At 49.3% G+C, this 23,268-nt stretch overlaps 7 protein-coding genes across 7 annotated transcripts; 4 read left to right on the forward strand and 3 right to left on the reverse strand.

Moving 5' to 3' along the window:
• Positions 1-314: 314 nt before the first annotated feature.
• Positions 315-4,490, forward strand: N7503_005608 (DNA-directed RNA polymerase; the record flags this gene model as incomplete). Its single annotated transcript, XM_057065155.1, is given in 3 exon segments — positions 315-1,121; positions 1,189-2,751; positions 2,763-4,490. The coding sequence occupies 3 exon segments, from the start codon at positions 315-317 to the stop codon at positions 4,488-4,490; spliced, it is 4,098 nt and encodes a 1,365-aa protein (XP_056922898.1).
• A 438-nt stretch (positions 4,491-4,928) lies between these two features.
• N7503_005609 (uncharacterized protein) lies at positions 4,929-6,029 on the reverse strand (the record flags this gene model as incomplete). Its single annotated transcript, XM_057065156.1, has 4 exons — positions 4,929-5,134; positions 5,190-5,575; positions 5,627-5,766; positions 5,817-6,029. 4 exons carry the CDS (start codon positions 6,027-6,029, stop codon positions 4,929-4,931), a joined length of 945 nt encoding a protein of 314 aa, XP_056922899.1.
• Positions 6,030-8,039: 2,010 nt separating this feature from the next.
• Positions 8,040-9,650, reverse strand: N7503_005610 (beta-lactamase/transpeptidase-like protein; the record flags this gene model as incomplete). The annotated part of the gene is made up of 1 exon (XM_057065157.1): positions 8,040-9,650. The coding sequence occupies one exon, from the start codon at positions 9,648-9,650 to the stop codon at positions 8,040-8,042; it is 1,611 nt and encodes a 536-aa protein (XP_056922900.1).
• Positions 9,651-12,137: 2,487 nt separating this feature from the next.
• Positions 12,138-15,114, forward strand: xlnR (putative C6 transcription factor; the record flags this gene model as incomplete). The annotated part of the gene is made up of 3 exons (XM_057065158.1): positions 12,138-12,570; positions 12,630-14,911; positions 14,971-15,114. The coding sequence occupies 3 exons, from the start codon at positions 12,138-12,140 to the stop codon at positions 15,112-15,114; spliced, it is 2,859 nt and encodes a 952-aa protein (XP_056922901.1).
• A 443-nt stretch (positions 15,115-15,557) lies between these two features.
• Positions 15,558-16,799, forward strand: N7503_005612 (DUF92 domain-containing protein; the record flags this gene model as incomplete). Its single annotated transcript, XM_057065159.1, has 3 exons — positions 15,558-15,770; positions 15,848-16,062; positions 16,118-16,799. Exons 1-3 carry the CDS (start codon positions 15,585-15,587, stop codon positions 16,797-16,799), a joined length of 1,083 nt encoding a protein of 360 aa, XP_056922902.1. The 5' UTR covers positions 15,558-15,584.
• Positions 16,800-17,581: 782 nt separating this feature from the next.
• Positions 17,582-19,484, forward strand: N7503_005613 (inorganic phosphate transporter; the record flags this gene model as incomplete). Its single annotated transcript, XM_057065160.1, has 3 exons — positions 17,582-17,660; positions 17,717-19,147; positions 19,201-19,484. The coding sequence occupies 3 exons, from the start codon at positions 17,582-17,584 to the stop codon at positions 19,482-19,484; spliced, it is 1,794 nt and encodes a 597-aa protein (XP_056922903.1).
• A 589-nt stretch (positions 19,485-20,073) lies between these two features.
• On the reverse strand, positions 20,074-21,057 carry N7503_005614 (uncharacterized protein; the record flags this gene model as incomplete). Its single annotated transcript, XM_057065161.1, has 1 exon — positions 20,074-21,057. The coding sequence occupies one exon, from the start codon at positions 21,055-21,057 to the stop codon at positions 20,074-20,076; it is 984 nt and encodes a 327-aa protein (XP_056922904.1).
• Positions 21,058-23,268: the final 2,211 nt, after the last annotated feature.

The following is a 23,268-nucleotide window of genomic DNA, read 5'->3' on the forward strand; positions in this document are numbered from 1 at the left end:
CCGGAAGTCCGTAGGTCTGCACGATCATCCCCTTTTCCCCATCAACCCATTTCTTTCTTTCTTATCCCTTTATTTGCTTGGGCTGAGGGCTGCGGGACGGCATTCAAAGGAATATAGAAAGCCATTTTCATAAGCGGGTAGCTATTAGTTAACCCATCGCTTCTCTGTTGTCCCTTTTTGCGCCTCTTCAGCCGATTGACTCTTTGCAACCCGTTCATTCCATTACACCTTTACATCTTATTTTAATGCCTCTCCTCTTTCGACCTACCTATCGTTGATTTAATCTTTCGTCTTTAAGCGACTATTTTTGCATCATGTTGTCTCGAGTGGCTCGGCAGAAAAATGCCATTCTCCATCTGCGCAAGGCCAATGCCTATCGGGCATTAGGGACACCTCCAACGCTGCGCCTACACTCTAGCTCGGCTCGACCGATCTCAGTCGGGAGTTTGCCACATACAACAGCAGAAAAACGGAGGCCCTCTCTTCAATCGCATCGCAATCTCGCTACCGCCGCCGACCCCTCTGTCCTCAACCATGCATCCTATATGTCCATCGAGGACACATTACCCCAATCCTTGGATCATTCCAATGCCCAAGAAACGTCATTCAACCCCCACGAACCCTTTGACTTCTCATCTTTGATCGTCGTGAATGAAGTACCTCAGACCCACCTGAAAACCTTTCGCAAAATCCGAGGTATTGGTGGTGATACGGATGAGATGATGGCCAATTTCGATATGTCACTCAAGGTCGGCCGGTTCGATCGGGCTGCGGCTCTGATCAGCCGTCTGAGCTCCGTTCATGCGCCCGATTCTCCTGAATTCCTGGCTTTGCACAATCGGTACCTGAAGGATATGGTTGCGCATATGATCATGTCTCGACAAAATGACATGATCTGGCCGGTGCAAAAATGGTTTGAGGTTGATATGCCAGCTGGAGGTGTGCAGCCTGACGCTACCACTTTCGCAGCCATGATTCGCATGGCACTGCGTATGCTTCACGGCTCCAAGCGAGATAGAACGGTTCGTCGATACTGGGAACTTGCCAAAAATGTGGACCTTCATGAAGAGCTCTTGGCTGTTGAAGTTCTAACCGACTTGGATTTGGGTGAATTGTCCGAGGTTCGTATTTGCTGCCATCTGTGATTCCCTACAATGTTATGAATTCATCTGACTTGCGTGCTCTTAGATATGCTCCTCCGATCTGGGTCATGCCAAATTCGATCTCCAAGAACTCGAGACCTCTTCCAACCTCGATTTGACACCTGAAAACCTCGACCAAGTTGCGGAAGTGCTGTCTAGTGAGCAGAAGGGTCTTGGCCTGTCATCCCTTAAGGAATCGCTTGCCTTGTTTGCGGACAAATATCACATTTCATTGCCCGCCGACTTCCAAGGCAGTGAGGAACAAAAGAAAGACTTGCTCCAACAACTTAAGCAACGGCAAGTTGAGACCGATACCATAAAGTCAGCCCACGATCGCTGGCAAGTTGAGTTCGAACAAATGACTCGCGTTGGAGTGGACGTTGCGTCTTCGAAGAAGAAGATCAAGAATTTCATGAGCCAATGGCATATGGATCTTGTGGCCAAAATTAATGATGAGAAGAGGCTTGCTGCCGAAGAAGAAGGGAAGCCTATCCGAACAGCCGAGCAAAAAGCTCGTTGCGAGTACGCGGTGTTTCTCGACTGCCTCGACGCCGATCGCCTAGCTGCAATCACCATGCTTGCGGCGATTGGCACATTCACTCGCGTGGGAATGGACATGGGAATCAAAGTCTCATCTATCGCGTCGACAGTTGGCCGAGATGTTCAGGATGAGTTAATTGCCATTGCATGTCTCAAGAAGGCTGAATCTCAGGGCACTCAACGCGTCAAAATGTTAAAACAACTTCTCAGCAACCGCAAACACAATGACGGACGCCCAGCGTGGAAGCACCTGTCCGAGACCGCGCAAAAGGATAATGCTGATTTGGCCTGGAGCACCCGGGTTCAAGTCAGAATTGGTGCAGTGCTGACAAGCTTCCTATTTGACGTTGCCAAGGTTCCAGTTTTCACCAAGAACGAGGAAACTGGTGAAAATCTGACGACCATTCAACCAGCCTTCCAGCATGCTTATCAGATTTCGTTTGGTAAACGCCTGGGTCTCCTTAACTTGCATCCAGAAATCGTCAAAATTATTAAAGCGGAGCCCCCGGCTGATGTGATTGGTCGCCATCTTCCTATGGTCTGTGAACCGAGACCTTGGACGGGACCAAAAGATGGAGGCTATTTGATCTACCAAAGCAATATTGTCCGCACAACCCCGGGCGAGGGCTTACAGCCTCTTTACATTAAAGCTGCTTTGAAGAATGATGGCCTCAAGGAAATCCGACGTGGTCTTGACGTTCTTGGCGGCACCGGCTGGGTAATCAACCGAGATGTGTTTGACGTTATGCTCGAAGCCTGGAACACTGGCGAGGTGGTCGCAAACTTATCACCGCTTGAGCCAAATCTCGAGGCTCCACCAAAACCGGATCCAAAGGCTGGAGTTGCAGCAGAGAAAGAGTGGCAAAACAAAATGCGTGATATGGAGAACCAACGGTCTTCCTTCCACTCACAGCGATGCTTCCAGAACTTCCAGATGGAAGTTGCGCGAGCTTTCCGTAAAGAGACCTTTTACCTCCCTCACAACATGGACTTCCGTGGCAGAGCCTATCCGCTCCCCCCTATCTCAATCAGATGGGAGCTGACAATGCCCGAGGCCTGCTTCTTTTTAGTAAAGCAAAGCCATTAGGTGTCAGTGGTATGCGCTGGTTGAAAATCCATTTGGCAGGTCTGGCTGGGTTTGACAAAGCCAGCATGGCCGAGCGTGAGCAATTCGCCAATGACAACCTTGACAATATCCTCGACTCGGCCGATAATGGCCTCCACGGAAAGCGATGGTGGCTGAAGGCCGAAGACCCATGGCAATGCTTGGCAGCTTGCTGCGAACTTCGTAACGCTCTTCGTCATCCCAACCCGCTCGAATATCCATCCCGTCTGCCAATTCACCAGGATGGTTCATGTAATGGTTTGCAACACTATGCCGCACTTGGTGGTGACAAGATTGGCGCTCAGCAGGTCAATCTGGAGCCTTCCGATAGGCCATCTGATGTTTACACTGGTGTCTCGGAATATGTGAAGAAATCTGTGGCGGAGGACGCTGCTCGCGGTCACCAATTGGCCGCTGTTCTCGACGGGAAGATCACTCGAAAGATTGTCAAGCAGACAGTAATGACTAATGTTTATGGTGTGACTTTCATGGGTGCGATGAGGCAAGTACGCAAGCAGCTCGTTGATCACTATCCGGAGATGAGCCTCGAAGAAAAGAAGCAAGGTTCTCTATACATTGCACGCAAAATCTTCCAGGCTCTGTCAACTATGTTCAATGGAGCTTCCGATATCCAGCACTGGCTAGGTGATTGTGCGAGTCGCATTACCCAGTCTGTGTCCCCTGAGTGTATCGAAGAACTTGCAAAGGAAGCATTGTTGCCCGATCCTGAGTCTTCTGATTCATATAACACCAAGACTGTTGATCCAACCAGGAAGTTCCGGTCAACTGTCATTTGGACCACACCGCTTGGCCTTCCTGTTGTTCAACCTTACCGTACCCGAAAGGCGCGGCGTATCTCGACCACCCTGCAGGACCTTAGCGTTGTTGACTACAATGCTGAAGACGTGGTCTCTAGACGCAAGCAGCTCCAAGCTTTCCCCCCGAACTTCATTCACTCTCTTGATGCGACTCACATGATGCTGTCCGCCAATGCTTGTGACCGGGCTGGCCTCACCTTCTCTGCCGTCCACGATTCCTTCTGGTCCCACGCCAGCGACGTCGACAGCATGAATCGCATTCTTCGAGACGCCTTCGTTCACATGCATTCAGATGACGTTATCGGGCGACTGTATGCGGAGTTCAACGTCCGGTATGGCAAGAACCTTTTCTTGGCCAAGGTTGAGAAAAGCAGCCCAATCGGAAAGGCCATTACCAAGCACCGCAGGGGAACCCAAGTTAAAAATCAGAGATTCCTGGAGCTTATTGCTGAAAACCAGCGACAAATCCTCTTGCGGTCAGACGACCCCGAGGACCAGGCGCAGGGTCGTGCCATGAAGACAACAGCCAGCATCTTTGAGTCAATGGGCGGTACCGATGATGACCTGATTATTATGAACAGTATGGGAGCAACAGACATCGGCAAAATTCCGGACGATCTGGCGACCGCTGAGCGGCGAGCCGACTCGAACCTTGATCTTAACGACCCGGCCATCGGAAGTCTGTTCAATGATTTCGACCTCCGCGATAAAGTGACCTCTAATGAGATCACCGACTTCGATGAATCCACCGAAGACCAGGCTCCCAAGAAGAAGGCGGCCACCAGCAGTGTGTGGCTGTGGTTGCCCCTTCGTTTCCGCAATGTCCCTGCCAAGGGCGACTGGGATATTACCCGCATTCGGGAGAGTGAATACTTCTTCTCCTGAACAAAAATCATTCGATCTGTATGGAGTTCTGGGGACGCATGTGATTGGCGTTGTATAATATTTTGGATTCTTTGTTCTATATCGGTTCCACCGATTGTATATTTACTGCCATATATGGCTACCTCTGCATATATTCATGTACTACATGTTCTACCTTATAAATGATAAATACCCATTTCCCCGAAGAAAATAAATATTTTCCCTTATGCATACCGTAGAGCAGCAAAGTCAAAGGAAAAGATTGGCGCACTCAGCTTAGCCTAAATACATAGCTATGACCTCCAGGGCTTGGGATACGATCATTAATTCATGGCTTTACGTAAAGGACCTGTGGTCGCCGAGACATTTGTTGTCACTGTATGGGCGGATTAGGCGTCGGACTAACGATGCTGAAATTTCAAGAAAAGGTCCATTCAATCAGACGTAGATGGCGAGAAGTCACGAAAAGTGATTTGATATACTTCGTTTCCTGAAGATCATGTCGAGTGGTGGACAAACCAAGGTAAAAGTATCCTTCGCACCTTCGTCATACTTTTCATGACTTCCTCCAGGAGCAAACTCGAGATCAAACTCGCTCGCAATGCGCTGCAAAGTGAGACGCAGCTGCACCATTGCCAGCTGCTTGCCGACACAACCGTAATGACCTTGATATGGTTAGCATTGTATGTTGCAGGGGAATAACGCTTGTGTTTTCCCTACCCAAGCTGAACGGGAAAAATGCGCGGTCATCTTTGTGCATCTCCCTGCCCTCTTCCACCCATCTCTCGGGCAGGAATTCCAAGGCTCGTTCAAAGTTGCGCTCGTCTCGGTGAACCACGTGTTGTGGAACGATAACAATGATGTTTCCTGGAATGAAAACTTCGTCGATGGTCAGACCTTCCGGTGGGGTGATTCTTCCCATTCCACCAGGAACAGGTGGTTTGAGGCGGAGGGTTTCGTTGATGATGGCATCGATGTAAGGAATTTGAGACGCATCGCCTCCATTTGAGATCACCTCATCTACCTCTTTTTGGAGTCTTTGGTATACCTTGGGATTTGATGTAAGGTAGTATACGATATTAGCCAATGTCGCTCCGGTTGTATCACTGCAAGAGTTAGCAGTGAAATGAATCCATGTAAGGAAACGAACCGCCCACCTTCCAGCAACAATGGCTAGCCTTCCGTCATCGTACAATGCTGTATCAGTTGGTGGGGCCGATGGGTCACGATCGTCCATCCCCTGGACTAGCCAAGAAACGATGTCAATTGGTCTTTCTTTCGTGTTTTGATGCCATTCCTATCTTTGATTAGAAACATCTACTGTCTTTCCAGATCATGCACACTCACCGCTCTTCTTTCATTCATCTGGGATGCGCAATAATCCGTGAAACGATCGAGTGGTGTCTTCATGCCGGGAATGCAGCCCAAAACATACATAATCCACGGTATAGGGGTAACCAAAGCGGTCATGTCCATTTGTGCATGCATGGCCGCGATGGCATAGTGCTCTGCAGAGTTGTCTAGTTGCTTATAGTCTTTGCTGAACGCAATCAACCCCATAATGTCAAATGCGTAAAACAACGACCACTGAGTGATATCGATGCTTTTACCATCATGCTCATTAAGCCTTTTCATGAAGAGATCTGTTTTGCTTAGAAATCGAGGTATATAGTCTGCCACAGCTAGAAAAATTTAAAATGTTAGTATTCTACAAGACTCGGGGACTCAAGGCACAGCTTTACCTTTCATTCCTAATCCCTTCTCCCAGAGCTTACGACGTTTGCGGTGGATATCATGGTCTCGAATACTTATGAGACTGACAACATCTGTATTCGCATTGAGGATGCTATAAAACGGACTTTTTGAACATGGGGATTGTGGGCCGTGTAGCGCGAGTCCAGCGGAGGCCCTATTAATGGATATATGACGAGGGCCTAGGACGGATCAATAATTACCAATGAAGAATTGATACAAGGCGATACATACCGACTCGGACAAAGTCGCCATATTGATGATGCATTTTTTCCAACTCCTGGTGATACTTCATACCAGACTTTTGAACGGCGAAAATGACTGGGAAACGGCTTATCTTTGCCCAAAGAGGACCGGGAAACCGTCGCACGCGATGGAATAACAAGCGATATACTACCATGTTAACACCAAATGCTGCTAGAAATGAAGCGCCCGCGAAAAAAGCTTTGAGCATTGCAATATGAACGGCCATATCGAAAGCCTTCGTAAATGCCGTGACTAGCCATATCCAGACTAATGCGTACAGACCGAGGAAAAAGTGGATTTTAGTGTCAATTTCGAAAGGAATAATGCTGATATGGAATAAAACTCCCAGTGAGGAAAAGGTGATTGCGATATGTGCTGGGTCTGGGACCCAGCTTGATAAGATGGACGCCATGTCCAGTTGACTGATGGGACTAGAAAAGCATTGTCTGTACTCCTAACATAGAGAGATTCTTGATGTGCTCCCACAAGGCATTTAAATGGCTTTAGCTCTGGCGGTCTGAGCGACGTTCCCCTCTTGCTAGCTGGTCTCACATGAGTAATCGTGCAAGGAGATGGCCGGATAATAGATGCTGCAATACGTATGGTACTTTTTTCTCCAGCCGATGCGTTGCTACGTAAAGCAAAGTGGGGGGCCTTATGCATGTACATAAGACCCAGAACTTGGCAAGGGAGCATTGATTGTCATCCTGATTGGACACATCAAACCAATTTCAGAGCTTCCTAGCCAATGGATTTGATGGGTTTTGCTGCTGTGTGACCCCATTTTGTCTGTGCGGACTTGTTTCGTACCGTAGGCCGATACCTTTCTTGTTAAGGGGGTATATCCGACGCCAAGCGCTGCCTCCCTAATAAAATGGAAGCAATGTGTCATTCCAAGGTTCTTGTTGTCGTAAATCGCTGGTGAATAATTGGCTCTCCCGTCTGCGGTGAAAGAGTGTACAGCATGGAGTGGAAGTAATCGCGGGTCCAATTCTTCCTGACTGGTGGGCGAAATGGGAGTCGAAAGAAGAGGGGGTTCACGAGTTTATTTGGGCTCAAAGAGAGACGGGAGGCGCCATTGCTCCTGCGAGAAAAGTTCTGCAGGGACTTGCAACATATGCAGGAGCGTCGCGACTAGTATGATTCAGTCGAAGTGAAAAAGGGTGGTTTCACGGCCCTACTAGGCTTGAGTCTATGCTCATCTACAGGTCCGAACTTCGAGCCACAGCTCCAAAGAGACTCGCGTCGGAATGGGTGATGCGTTGGGGTTCGTCCAGCTGTGAGGTTCGAAATAAGGGATCGGAGTCATGACTACCTGTGACCATGGCATGTTTTCTGAACTAATGAGTCTCATGGTCATTATCGATAAATTAAGTTTTTGTTTCTTCTTCTTCTTCTTTTCAAATCTCGACTTATGCCCAGGTGTGTTATATTAATCCAATAAACCAAGTCCTCTACATTCGATTCACTGTGCGCTGATATAGAATAGTTTCATTGTTCTCATGCATCCCTCATCCACTGATGTCTCAGATAGAAGGGCGTGGAGGCGGATATAGGCACTCAGTAGGTAGTTTATACTTTGATAAAGTCAATACCTCTGGCTAGCCAACACCCAATCTTGAATCCGATGATAGCACCACTTTCATCACGGTGGAAAACTACCGTCCAGTCACCTGGGGCCGGAGCATCCAATCCTCGGGGGTTGCGAAGCGCCCACACATCATCACCAAGGTATTTCATGGCAGTTGCGGTTCCCTGGCCAAGATATCCATCAAATGATCCGTATAACATTCCTGCTTCGCCCACACAGTGGAACACGGATTTGACCTCCTCGCACTCATAATCACCGGGGATCAAGTTGTCTTTGAAGCTAGTATCGTTCGGAACAAGTCGTCGAGCGACGAGCTTTCTGTTCTCCGAGATGCGATGCATGTGCAAAATATCTCCATCTATACTGGCAGATATGCTGGGATTCTTACCATGAATGGCGTCGGTCAATTTGATGGTTTCTGGGCTACCCTCGTAGGCAATAACGAGCTCTCCTGTGATCGACCCCTTGGTCACGGTGATAGACAACTGAGTTTCCTGGTCAAGGAAGCTGCCAATCCAAGCGGGGCTTGGCTCCAAGGGGGCGTACACGGGTTTGGGCTTATTGAAGATGGCACGCATGATGTCTTCGACGGCGGCGTCGGCTGCTGCGTCGTGGTTAAACATAACTACAACAGATAGACGCTCGTGCAACGCATGACGGCGGTGAATTCGGTAGCCACGCAGCGCACCACCATGACCCAAGGTAACGACGCCGTCAAGGCTGATACGACTCATTCCATAGTGATAATCAGCAGGAGTGCCATCATGATAGGTGGTTCCTTGTGCGACTTTATGGTACCAACTTCCCGAGTCGGCGAACAGGCCATGTAGATGCTTCTCCCAAGCGATCATATCAATGAGTGATGCAGTTAGTCCAGCATCACCAGACCACTCCATCCGATTCAAAGCTGGCACGAATCCCGTGTCTTCTGTTCCTTCGTAGCCGAGACACGGAGGTGGAAGTTTGGCATTGTCCGGACAGAGGAACGCAGTCTTCATCCCAGCTGGTCCAAGGATCCGCTCTGCAAGCAGCTTCCCAAGAGACTCCCCAGTCACACGCTCAATGACTCGGGCGACGAAATAAAAGTTGACATTGCAATAAGAGAACTCGGTGCCGGGCTTAAAATGAAACGACTTGGTACGATCCACCATTGGCGGACAGTCCCGTTCTACCAGGAACTCATCCTCTGGCTTGGTGCCCCAAAGTGTAGTCATTGCCCAGTAGTCACGTAGACCAGACTGCATATCGCACAAGTTGTCCAGAGTCAACCCTGTATCTTGTGTCAACTCCGGCAGAACCAATTCCCGAAACTTCTCCGTAAACTGGGCCTTGATGTCTCCCTTGGCAAGCATTGCAGATGTCGGGTTGCGCTGAAGGTCAATCAAAAGAGCGCAGACAAATTGCTTCGTGATGGAACAAATCGGCATTCGAATTTGAGGCGTCAGAGGGATGCGCTGGTCAACATCGGCATAACCCCAGACGCGCTGCCCGATCAGTTCGCCATCCTTGAGAACCGCGGCTACACCACCAGGTCCGCGATATCGGAGCGGGATAGTATCAAGGATTTGTTGAACAGTCTGCTTGTCGGCCATCTTTGCTATTCAGTGATGTGAAGGGATGGATCTTTAGCTTATCGCTTACTCCGCTTTTTATCGTCAGTGCGGGCACCAGATCGGGTTACAGTGGTTCCACTGCGTCTTTGGCATATTGTTCACTATTGACTATTTCACAGATTGAGAGAGGAATAATTAATAGACCTGCCTATAATGTCAATAATGGAATGAACCTCAAAGGCTAAAGTGAGGATATGGCAGACATGTAATGATCCCAGTTCCCCATGGAATTTAGGCTAAATACATATCACCCGGGATAATGGATAGAGCCATAGGCCACGCTATTAACCTTGGAACATTGAACTAGTGCTTTAGTTTCAAAGAGCTTGCAGCCTTAGTACTTCCAAGTGGTAGTCTAAGGCTGTCTCAATCTTCGGCCCAGGACACAGAGAAGGTGCATATTTACTAGCTAGAAAAGGACATGGCACCGGGTTTCGAGAGAGTAAGGGCTAACAATTTATCACACCTTGAGCGCCAAGACGTTAAACGATGGACACCTCAGATGGAAGAGGCACTTCGAGTCATCACTATTAACCAGTCATGTCCCGCAGGTCAATTCTTAATCTTTCAAGTGCGCTTGCAGCTGCTGAAGCAGAAGACGAGACACGGAACAGCCCCGACTGCCTCAGTGCCTCCCTTGTTCTATATCAAAATTTTACGAAGGCAGCTAGATGAGCTAAGGTCTTCATCTCCCCCAAACCTTCTCTAGCTAGTATGTCATTTTTTCGACTGATAAGCTGGCAGTCAGTTGAGAACATCAGGTTGTGGCTAGACAATATTTACCGAATTCATTGCTTGAAAGTCGTCGGCCAACCCTTTCAAATTCGGACTCAGATGGCTTTATCACACTTTGGAAAGATATATAAACACTTAAAGACCCAGAATGAGATTTTCAAGCGGTGTGGAACACACTTCACTTTGTATTGACGGTGGACTGTATGCTTCAGAAGCTCAATGTGAGTAGCAAAAAGCCGGAACTTCAGTGCGACGACCACTTCCTGGCATATCCATGCAAGCTTCTAACCCGATGTCGGGTGTGGGCTGAAGATCGGTGGAACACGACTTCTCAGACACAAGGCTTTGGGGGTCAGTCGGAGTACGAATCCTGATACAAGCTACCAGCGTCATATTCCTGGTAGAGATCAGATGGTGTCGATACGGTCGATAGATTTGGGAGATGACTACTGTAGTGGTATGAAAATGCCCTGAGTATGCCCACGGTATTCGACTAATTTGCTTTCAAAATATATGCACAACGCCCATCGGATTTACCCCACACTGGGCATGCAGCCACACGCCTCCACCTCCCAAGGCCTCGGAGTTGTTCCCTACATATAATCAATAGAAATGACCGAAAATTAGAAGGAAGGCCAGGATTTGCCGATGTCACCGTTTGTTGAACCTCGTTGTTCACCCTCCGAATTTATTGCCGCCACCTGGGCACCGAATAGGGTCAGGGACATGCTAGACGATACCCAAGTGGCAAGTTAATTAAGCCAAGAGCCATAGGGCAGGCTTGCCACTAGACGATTTAAAAACCTTGGAGCGGAGACCGTTGATCTATACCCCAATATTTGCACCACAGACCTCCGAAGAACTCCTTTAGAGAGAAAAAAGCGACGGTCAGCACTAAACCGGAAGGGAAAATGCAGGATGTTCCTGCTGATCATGAAGATCGGCAAGCAGGAACATACATAATTAGCTGAACTGCATGGCCCAGCTCTTGAATTCGGGATACTTTCAGAAATAATTTACTGAATAGCTTGATAAGTCTAAGATTCAAGGTCACTGACACAAATCATGGGTCTTATTTGGCCTCGGCTGTTTTAGGCGACAAGGGTCCAGATGCAAAGTTTAATTAATCTCAGTCAGTTTGCCCCTTCCCCGGTCCTACAAGTCGTATAGGCCGCTTAACTTTGGTATAAATATATGGCTTAAACGTGATTTATTGTCTGTATTCTTGTATCATAACTTCCCACGCTTAGACTGGTCTGATGCATGGCCGACAAGTAACCGTATAGTTCGGGCGCGATCCCGCGTTTCGGTAAAATATTCCGGGATTCGCGAATGGCAAGCCCTGCATGATCATCCTGCAATTCCGCCTGATTAACCGACGGGGTAAAAGGAAGTTAAAAGAAAAGCTGCATAGAATATGAATGGTCGTTCCACCTGGACGCCGTTGGCTCCGTCACCACGTGCCTTCCCCGCCTCCCCAGATTTTCCTTCCCCCTCTTCGTTTGCGCAACTTCGGCTCCCGTAATTATCTCCTCTACAGGGCCCGGTACCTTTCCACTGACTTTTCGGCACTTGAACCCGGAGAGAAAGGTCTCCACTGTCAGGGCAATGTCTCTCGAGTCCTGACGTTCTTTAGCTCTTCCGTTGTTTCGAATTTCTTGGCGCACTGGGATCTGGGATCTCGTTTTGACCAGCTTGATGTCGCTGAAAGTCTAGTCCTCATAGAGAAGCATGTCGACAACCTCCCTCCAATCGTTTGCCGATCTCTATTCCCCCTTCTCATCCCGATCGCAACCCGCTCGAATGTCTCAGTCACAAACCCCCGGATTGGATACACTCGCCGAAGGATCACAGTATGCGCTAGAGCAGCTGCAGCTGGCGCGACAAGCTGGCCCATCGGCCAATTCCTCAATCGATCCTGACCGCGGCCATCTCGATGCCGACTCGACCCAATCGCCACCTCCGTCCTATCGCGAACATAATGGCTCTCAGTCTGGTGGGAAGGTTTCTGTGCAGCAGCGAGACATGCTAGCCGAAGCTCGGTCGGCAATTCGCAAGGGTTCATCTTCGACGCCGGTACGCCGGCGAATAAGTCGCGCGTGCGACCAATGCAACCAGCTTCGCACCAAATGCGACGGACAGCAACCCTGTTCACATTGCATCGGTAATTTTCCTTCCTTTCTGGACGTACGAGTCTGGTGGTCCATTACTGATCATTCCTAGAATTTGGTCTAAGTTGCGAGTATGCACGAGAACGCAAGAAACGTGGAAAGGCCTCCAAAAAAGACCTTGCAGTGGCCGCCGCGAACGGTGAAAAAATCATCCCAGATGGCGCAGCCGGACAAGAGAACTCGCCACCTTCCCAGTCACCCCACGATCATAATGGCTCTTATAATCCGACTTTCAATGTTCCGGCTGCGCGCACACTGCCGGAGTCAGCGCAATCACATTTGCGCAATGCTAGCATCACAGGGATGGACAGGATGCAGCAGAACCCACACACTCAACCGCTACATCAGGAGCCTTTAGGGACAAATATTGATGGCATGTCCTTAAATTATGGGAATGTGACCGAATCAAATCGCCCTCCGATGTCCGTGTCAGATCTTCGCTCATTGCAGATGATGCAACACTCCAACGGAAACCCTCGATCACCATCTGCAATGCTACACCAAGGATTTGGATCAGGCTACAATGACGGTTCATATCCGGTGATGAACAATCATGAGGCCAATCCGTCGATCAACCAATTTCGCATGGGTGCTTCTACAGAAAACCCGTCCGCTGCATTTTTGGGGTTCACTCCGCCAGCACAGTCTCCAAGCTGGCTTCCTCTCCCGTCACCATCTCCCGCCAACTTTCCGTCTTTCAGCATCGCTCCATTTTCTGGCTCACTAAGATACCCCGTTTTACAGCCCGTTCTTCCCCATATTGCCTCCATAATTCCCCAATCTCTCGCATGCGATCTTTTGGATGTTTACTTTACAAGCTCATCGTCATCGCATCTTTCGCCATTGTCGCCATACGTTGTTGGCTTTGTTTTCCGCAAGCAGTCTTTCCTCCATCCAACAAAACCAAGAGTCTGTAGCCCGGGCCTTCTGGCCAGCATGCTCTGGGTGGCAGCACAAACAAGTGAGGCTGCCTTCTTAACTTCTCCTCCGTCAGCTCGAGGGCGTGTCTGTCAAAAGTTGCTCGAATTGTCAGTTGGCTTGCTCCGGCCGCTGATCCACGGGCCTGCCACGGGAGAAGCATCTCCAAATTATGCGGCGAACATGGTCATAAATGGCGTGGCTCTCGGAGGATTTGGCGTTTCCATGGACCAGTTGGGTGCGCAGAGCAGCGCGACGTGCGCTGTGGACGACGTTGCTACTTATGTGCATCTGGCCACCGTCGTTTCGGCCAGCGAGTACAAAGCAGCCAGCATGCGCTGGTGGACTGCTGCTTGGTCTCTTGCGCGGGAGCTCAAACTTGGTCGAGAATTGCCACCAAACGCTGCTTCCCGCCAAGACGGAGACTTGGAGGGGGAAGAACTGGACATCAATGGCAACAAAAGGCAGTCAGCATCGCTTCTTAACTCTTTGGGCCATGGGCCTGGAAGCTCTGCGGTGAATCTTACAGAGGAAGAGCGCGAGGAGCGTCGGCGCATCTGGTGGTTGCTATATGTGATGGATCGACATCTGTCGCTTTGCTATAATCGTCCCCTGACTCTGCTGGACAAGGAGTGTGAAGGCTTACTACAACCCATGAACGATGATCTCTGGCAGGCGGGTGATTTCTCGGCTGCCAGCTACCGACGAGCGGGTCCGGCTTTCGAGTGCACTAGTCATAGCATGTTTGGTTACTTTCTACCCCTGATGAGCATCCTTGGTGAGATTGTGGATTTGCATCATGCTCGAAACCACCCCCGATTTGGACTTCATTTCCGCAATAGTGGAGAATGGGAGAGCCAAGCCTTGGAGATCACCCGCCAATTGGATGTGTATGCTCAGAGCCTCAAGGAGTTTGAGGCTCGGTATACCAGCCCAATTGGTTTGGGGGCCGGAGACAACGATATCGCTATGGAAGGAGGGCATCCGAATCATGTTAGCCCATCTGGTCGCTCTAGTAGCACAGTGGGATCATTCAACGAGTCTGTTGTGCACACGAAAATGGTTGTCGCCTATGGCACCCACATTATGCATGTTCTTCACATCCTAGTGGCGGACAAGTGGGATCCAATCAATCTTCTCGATGACAATGACCTTTGGATCTCCTCTGACTCGTTCATCTCCACCATGGGCCATGCCGTTAGTGCCGCTGAGGCAGCCTCCGATATCTTGGAATACGACCCAGACTTGAGCTTTATGCCATTCTTCTTTGGCATATATCTTTTGCAGGGCAGTTTCCTTCTACTTTTGACCGCAGATAAGCTGGCTGGAGACGCTAGTCCCAGTGTTGTCAAAGCCTGTGAGACCATCGTGCGCGCACACGAAGCATGCGTTGTTACTTTGAATACGGAGTATCAGGTGCGTCTTATTTAGGTCTATTGAACCCCCTATGTGCTTGTGCTAATTCGTATCTACAGAGAACCTTCCGCAAGGTAATGCGCTCAGCTCTTGCCCAGGTCCGCGGTCGAGTCCCCGAGGACTCTGGTGAGCAGCAACAACGGAGACGTGAAGTATTAGCACTATATCGATGGAGTGGAGACGGCAGTGGTCTTGCTCTTTGAACCTTGAATCAACTCATCAACCTGTTGACATTGGTCATTGTCTCATTAACTGGTTCCGTGCTCTTGATTTCAACTCGATTTATTAGCCACGTGCGCCACTGGCAGTTGATATTCTTTGAAGACTGAGTATTGGACTGGGAAAAGAAATGAGGCGAATTATTGTCTTCTGGTTCGTGTACATTATTGTTATTCGTTAAGCATTGGACATACCCCGGGCGTACCGGAAAGCAGCCTCTTGTCCATATTGGATTTGGCAGATATGAAATACCCCTTTTGTTTTGAGATACTTGAATGTCTATATCTATTTCTGTTATAAGGTGGAATTCTCGAGTATTGGTCTAAATCTATTCTGAAAGGGAATGTCATCCCCACTTACGATTGTTCTGACATTGTCAAGCCCCACTTAAGCTCCCGCGATCCAGATCTCCCAAACAAAATCCCGAGTTTCTCATCTCCAACCTCCCCACACCATGAAGATCATTTACGCTATCCCCGTTGTTGGGGCTCTTGTTTACCGCGCCTGGTCAAAAAAGTCATTGACTCCAGTTGGCCTTGTCTTCGCGGGCTTGTCGGCTGGTGCTCACGCTTTGCACCCATGGTACACACCGTTTGCACTGCTCGCGGTGTTTTATTTCGGGGGCACAAAGGCGACGAAGGTATGTTATGAAGGAAGACAGGAGTAATTTCCAGGCTCAAAATTGAATGCTGACAAGATCTCCCTTTTCCTCATCAGGTTAAACACGACATCAAAGCTCGTCTGACACTCTCCGCGACCGGTACTGATGGCGGCGAAGGCCCACGAAACCATATCCAAGTGCTGGCCAACTCGGTCGTCGCTACTGTCCTGAGTGTCGCACACATATACGTCCTGTCTAAGAATACCTCTACCGAGTCCTGCTTTTCTTTTGGAAACAATGCAGCGGATATCCTGATGGTCGGAATTGTCGCGTAAGTGAACCCCACTGTGGAATTGTATTAGTATCCCCAGCTCACAATGCACCAGAAACTACGCCGCCGTTGCAGCCGATACTTTCTCTTCCGAACTGGGCATCCTCTCCAAATCCAAACCTCGTCTGATAACCTCGCTCAACTTGCGGGAAGTGCCGCCAGGCACCAACGGCGGCGTGACAGCCACCGGGTTGGGGGCTGGTCTACTGGGTTCTTTCACCGTCGCCCTGACCTCGGCCATTTCCCTTCCATTCTGCTCAGAGCGATCGGGACTTCAGGATCGTGCACTGTGGGTCGTTGCAATGTCATGCTGGGGTCTACTGGGTAGTGTGCTGGACAGTGTGCTCGGTGGACTGCTACAGGCCAGTGTGGTGGACAAGCGAAGTGGCAAGATCGTGGAAGGGGATGGCGGTAGAAAGGTCCTCGTTCACCCTGGTTCGATGCAACCGATCAGCACCTCGGCGGTTCCGTCTGGGGAGTCGACTGGTAGCTCCCAGCTCAAGGGGTTAGAAAGCGCTGCGAACACGGCTACCCTGCGTGGTACACGTGCGACGGGTACGTCCGTGGGCACGCAGCCTGGCCATGAAGTGAGTCACGAGAGCCGACGTGTGGAGAGCGGACATGATTGGTTGGATAATAATGGGGTGAACGTCCTTATGGCACTGCTGATGAGTGTGGGTGCCATGGGCATTGCCCAGTGGACTTGGAACGTTGATCTGCAGGAGTTGCTTGTTTAGATACGATTTCTGGAAGCTAATGTGAAGATTGGAGATCTACTGCATGGACATATTGTGAAATTGTGGAATTGTGGAATATTGGATCAATGCCTCCCCGGTGGTTCTCATGCATGTCAGAGAGAGATCGGGGATTTACATAATCTGCCAAGACCAGCGGAGGCGAGACTCATTCTCTTCCCTTTCTAGAATCACCGTCCGGACTCATCGATGGCCTTTCGCTGACCCCACGTGGGGTCGACCCGCACGCTCATAGGAAGCCATGGTCCCAGCGCCCCCGAACATGCCAAGACCCACACCAAGCGGGACGAAGTATAAAACCCGAGGATATATAGCACCGCCAAGGCCCCGCCAAGGTCGCCAATGTTGCTTTTCAACCATCGCCTATGAGAAAGGCTCTCCCTTCATCTTGGCTGCAATCTCATTGCGTGATTTTGTACCATTAACCAAGACGCGACCAACGCCGAGAAACAGCCACCATGGTCTGACTTCGACTAGATGCCTGCCAAGTCGAACTGGAAACGAGAGCTGCAGCGCGTACTGCGAGTCGACAGCCCACGTGTGTCTGGTTTCGATAGAAATGGGCCATTGGGGGCGAAGTTTTAATCATGAGAGCTGGTTTATTTCGAGCATGAGTTCTTGGTGGCAAGCGATGGGGCGTAACGTCGTATTCTAATGATCTCTGTATATAAAAGACCTCTGGACGCACCCTGCTTCTTTTTATTCGTACCAATCAACCGTTGCTCTAAAAGATATTCCGGCCTTTGCTGCCCTTTCCAGCCAAGATGTATCTTCATCAGTATGACTATATCTTCGCCATCGGCACGCTGTTTGCCATGTTGGATGCCTACAACAATGGTGCTAGTAAGTATACATCATACTCCCATCTCCCCAAGTCTAACAATACTAACCCCTTCAAGACGATGTCGCCAACTCGTGGGCAACCAGTGTCTCCTCGAGATCCATCTCGTACCGACAAGCAATGGTCCTCGGTACCATCTTCGAGTTCCTAGGTGCGGTCACTGTCGGATCCCGGACAGCAGATACCATCAAGAACGGTATCATCCCTCTTGCCGCCTTCGACAACAACGCCGGTGTCCAGATGATGGCCTTCACCTGTGCCTTGGCCGCCGCCTCATCTTGGGTGATGTGGTGTACCCGACACTCCGCTCACGTCTCCTCAACCTACTCTTTGATCTCGGCTGTGGCTGGTGTTGGTGTCGCAACTGCTGGAGCCTCTCAGGTTCAGTGGGGATGGAACAACGGCAAGGGATTGGGTGCTATCTTTGCGGGATTGGGAATGGCTCCTGTCATCTCAGGCTGCTTCGCAGCTATCATCTTCATGCTTATCAAGGTGGTTGTGCACATGCGTCGCAACCCTGTCCCATGGGCTGTCTACAGTGCACCCCTTTGGTTCCTTGTCGCTGCTACCATCTGTACCCTGTCTATCGTCTACAAGGGTTCTCCCAACCTTGGCCTGAGCAAGAAGCCCGCCGGCTGGATCGCCGGTGTGACTCTGGGTACTGGTGGTGCTGTCTGCCTTCTTTCGGCCTTGTTCTTCGTTCCCTATGTGCACGCTAAGGTCATCAAGAAGGATCACTCCGTTAAGTGGTGGATGGTCATCATGGGTCCTCTTCTCCTTAACCGTCCTACCCCCACCGATGCCGAGGAGGCGAAGGTTCCCAACTACGCCGTTGTCCAGGATGAGTACGACGATGAGGCCTCGACCCACGAGGCTGGCTCTATTGATAAGGATGCTCAGACTTCTACCCTCCCCGCTGAGGACCGCGAGAAGAACATCATGCAGGTTGAGGCTCACCAGCCTAGCTACCAGGAGGTCATGGCTGCCTCCGAGGCTCGTCACCGCAACAAGCTTCTCCAGAGCCGCGGTCCTCTCGGCTGGGCTATGCGCTTCCTCCGTGATAACCCCATGGGACCTGGTGAGCTTTACGAGCTGCGCAACATCTGGATGCTCCTCAAGCGTATTCCTCCCACCATCGTCTGCGGTCTTCTGTACGGTGCTCACTACGATATCCACTCTGCCCAGAGTGGTATTGCCGGTACACCTGAGGGTGAGCGTATGAAGCGTGTCTACGCTGCTGCTGAGAAGTACCCCAACGAAGTCGAGCACACCTACTCCTTCGTTCAGGTTCTTACTGCCTGCACTGCCTCCTTCGCTCACGGTGCCAACGATATTGGTAACTCCGTCGGTCCCTGGGCTGCCATTTACTCTGCCTGGTCCACCGGTGATGCCGCCGCTTCCAAATCTCCCGTCCCTGTCTGGCAGCTTGCTGTTCTGGCTCTGTGTATCTCCGTCGGTCTGGTTACTTACGGTTACAACATCATGAAGGGTAAGCACATTCAATTCTGCCTCCTACTGAATATATACTAACCTGCCTTTTAGTCATGGGTAACAAGATTACCTACCACTCCCCCAGCCGTGGTTCCTCTATGGAGATGGGTGCCGCTATCACCGTCCTTGTCTTCTCCCAGTACTCCCTTCCCGTCTCGACCTCGATGTGCATCACTGGTGCTACTGTCGGTGTTGGTCTGTGCAATGGTTCCTTCAAGGCTGTCAACTTCCAGCGTGTTGGTCTTTTGCTGCTTGCTTGGATCATGACAATTCCTATTGCTGGTACCCTGGGTGGTTGTCTTATGGGCCTGTTCCTCAATGCCCCACACTTTTAGGTTTTGGCAGATGAAAACTACACTCGTTACGACGAGGAACCAGTTCCTTGGTTAAATTGGCCAAAGCTGTAATTATAATTTTATAGAGTCAAGAATGGATTGTGGTATTATTAAGTTCAAATGTGGTATCTATCATTTTGCTTCAAGTAATGTACATGGTGTGTTAGCACTGGGAGTTGATCAACTGATAGACAAGGCCTAGGCCTTGGAAATTTTAAAAGAAAAAAATTCTCGGACTCGCTTGGCGGCAAGCCGAAGACCAAACCTTGCATGGAAAAAGGTAATTTACAAGGTTCAACTCGCCGTTAGATGAGAAGTCGGTCAACCGGAAGGGAGAAGGATGGAAGTTGAGTCTACGCTTGAGCGATAACCCCGGAAAGATAGGAATTTGATTACATTTCCAACTCGTTAAATGAGTTTCAAAAGTCTTTCTCAGCCAGATCATTACAGTTTCACCTGTTACAGCAATGTTCATAGCTTCTCCTAGTTCATAATGGTTCTCATTCTAAACTTCAATCTTGCAAGTTGGTATTCCCTTTTGACACATATATTCATTGACTGGAAAATATGGACAACAAACAGCTCTCAATTACTGCTGCAGCGTCAACACGCCAGGTCGGTAAGGCAAGTAATTGTAGTCTTCGCTGTCGTTCGGGTCACGTCCCTGGTAGAGGAACTGCAGGTTGCACACATCAATAGTCATTGTTTGATCAGGGTTTGTGCGAACCAAATCACCGTGGCTGATGTCGTCGGTCCAGGTAGCGCCACTGTTGGCCTTTCCAGCGAAGGGATGACTCTCCGTACCCGCCTGCACTGTCCAGGTACCATCCAGACTGTCAGCCGTGAACGAACGGAAATACCTCCCATTCGACCCGATCGCCTCGACAATCATTAGGTATTTATCCTGACCCTGAACAGTGTACACCTGGACAGCCTCGAACAAGTTGCCAGTCGTATCGCTCAGGATGATCTCTGATGAAGTACCGAAATCACCCGGGAAATCGTCAATAGACATACTGGCCCGGTAAATATTGCCATTATCGCCCGCGAAGAAGAGATACATGTTATCATCGTCGCCGATAACTGTTTGGTCGATGACACCAGTATCGGAGTCGGAGATGGTTCCAGAAAAAAGTGCTTGCTCTGATGACCATCCATTGGCGTTAGTTGGGTCACTTGATGTTCTGTAGGAGAAGCCAGTTGATCCCCACTGGTATGCCAGAATCCAGATGTCTTTTGGCGCAAAATAGAAGAGGGTTGGCGCAACAGTTGAGTCTGTCATTGCGGTCTGGCTGGCTGAGGCCATGTCAGACCAGTCTGAAAAGAGGCCAAAGTTCATAGAGCCATAATTCCCGTCGGAGGTAACGATTGATCCATAGACGAGATGTTGATCATTGTAGACAACATTGGTGAAATCCTTCAGCGATACCCACCCTGAGCTGGGCTCGGCTAGTGCATCGGTTGATGTCCAAGAGTAGGTGGACGGAAGATCGCAGTCTGCAGTAACACCTGGCAGAGAGACAAGCAATAAAGTGCTAGCTGACACAAGGCCAGTACTAATCGAAAGCTTCATTGTAGTTCTTTGAGCTTGCGATGACAGGTCAAAGTGAAATTTTCGACTGTTCAGATATGTGAGATAGGATTCTGGTGCGGAGATTCACCCGGCTTTTATAGCCATGTGGAATTAGCCCTGAGGAATGATTGACTACACAAGAAACGAGACATTTGTTTGGAATTCAGGCTAGAATGCAGGATGCATTGACCGGTAAATGACTTTACTACCTGTCAAAATCTATTTTGCCGACAAAGTTGCGGGGACGCCATCTTCAGGGACATGACCTAAGACAAAGTGGCTGAACCTAAAACTAGATAACTGCCTGAATACCGCTCTTGATCAGCGCTTCTATTATATGTGATACTCTTCATGTGGGGTACTATTGACGCCTCAAACAGGAAGTTCCCCGGCGGGCTTGAACCTGACCAATAACATGATGATATGCCAAGGAGCTTTTTAAGTGAACACCACACAGAATTAGTCAAACACTCTTGCTAACCGCATTAACAATAGCGCAGTATTCATGTATCAGGGAGTAGATTCAGGGACTAATATTATTGAGTACTTACACTGGTATCTACTTGCTCACGCTACTCTATAGACTACGCTGGAATTTCGACGTGATTTTAGAGTGATACCCACTGAGCCACCTTTTCTTACCTATACCAGGCTCTAATGAAGCGTTTGACTGGTATATTGACGTGAACTAAGCGAGGTAATGCGATGTTCTTCGATGATTGACACAACATCTTTTCTGAATTACAATTACTGCGCTACTTCAAATGCGGTTACGGAGGGTGTTCAACTAGATTTGTGGTGTTCAATTATGGCGCTCCTATGCCAATGGTGGCTGCATCTTGGCTTCCCTAGCCCCCACCGCATAGATGCATCTAACTTTTGTCAGGAAGTCTCAAATGTATTGCTTGCCAATTCTTGCAACTTATCTTTGACGGGCCATCTGTTCATGTAACAGTAGAAGAACAAAATAGAGTGGTCTGAACATCATCCAGCCACTATGGGAAACCCCTCAAACCACTAAGGTGCTTGGCGCCAAGCTTAAGGTATACCGGTTCTTACCATCTGCTTAGTGAGCAGGACCATTACCGAAAGCATGAGGTAGCGACTGCGTAAAACAACCTTGGGACGGTGCCGCATGAATTCTTCTTCCTTTTAATTCTCTTTACTATCCCAAATTAGTCCTCTTCCACAACGGAGTCTTTTCTCTATTTCTTGATCAAACTTGCCTCGTCACAATGCGCAGTATCTAGAGATGATACCGAATATAGTAAGGAAAGAGTACGACATATTCCTTTAATAAGACATATTCAATATGTATGAGCAAGTGTGGCCGAGTGGTCTAAGGCGCTAGATTTAGGTTGTTAACCTCTCTAGTCTTCACGGGCGTGAGTTCGAATCTCACCGCTTGCAATCCTTTTTTATTTTTTCCCTTTCCATATCTATGCTTATGTGATCGAGGGTGCCTGTGAAATTGTCAATGATGTATAGCAAGTGTGGCCGAGTGGTCTAAGGCGCTAGATTTAGGTTGCTAACCTCTCTAGTCTTCACGGGCGTGAGTTCGAATCTCACCGCTTGCAATATCTTTTATTTGTTTTTTGCCCTCACTATATTCGATCTATGCTCATGTGATCCGGTGTGTCTGTGCAACTAAACTAGGTGTTATCTCTCTTCACGAATTTCTAACGAAATTCAACTTCCTGTTTTCTATTTTACCTTATATATATCCCTAGCACCTAAGCCAAAACTTCGAACATCCACTAAGCCCGTATAATTGGGGTTTGCGAAGTCGCTAAGCTCCAGGCAGCTAGTTTTACTAGGTATCGCGCGCCAACATGGAGCCCTATTCGCTTGCGACAGCATGCTGTCCACGTGCACCACTTCGTAGCATGTAGACTTGTCGATCTGGCATGAACTGAGAGCTTGTGTTGACTTGTTATGATAGAAGAACGTGACTGGAATGTGATTCATGGATTAGCAGGAACCTTGGAAACACAATAATTGGCTTTGCAGTGTTCGGGCAATAGTTGACGTCTGGAACCTTCAGCTGTTGCCCATGAACCTCTTTGACCATCGCAGCCGCAGCCTAAAGATTTCCCGCAGAATCATTTTGTCTCCCGAAGATGCCCATATGAATATCCCATATCAGAATGTGGAGCCTACAGCAATGTGGAGCCTACAGCAATGTTTCATCGAAGGATGAATGCCTGGCAT

This window comes from Penicillium pulvis, assembly GCF_028828015.1.
Source record: "Penicillium pulvis strain IBT 33274 chromosome Unknown contig_23_segment0_segment0, whole genome shotgun sequence".
NCBI classification, from domain to species: domain Eukaryota; kingdom Fungi; phylum Ascomycota; class Eurotiomycetes; order Eurotiales; family Aspergillaceae; genus Penicillium; species Penicillium pulvis.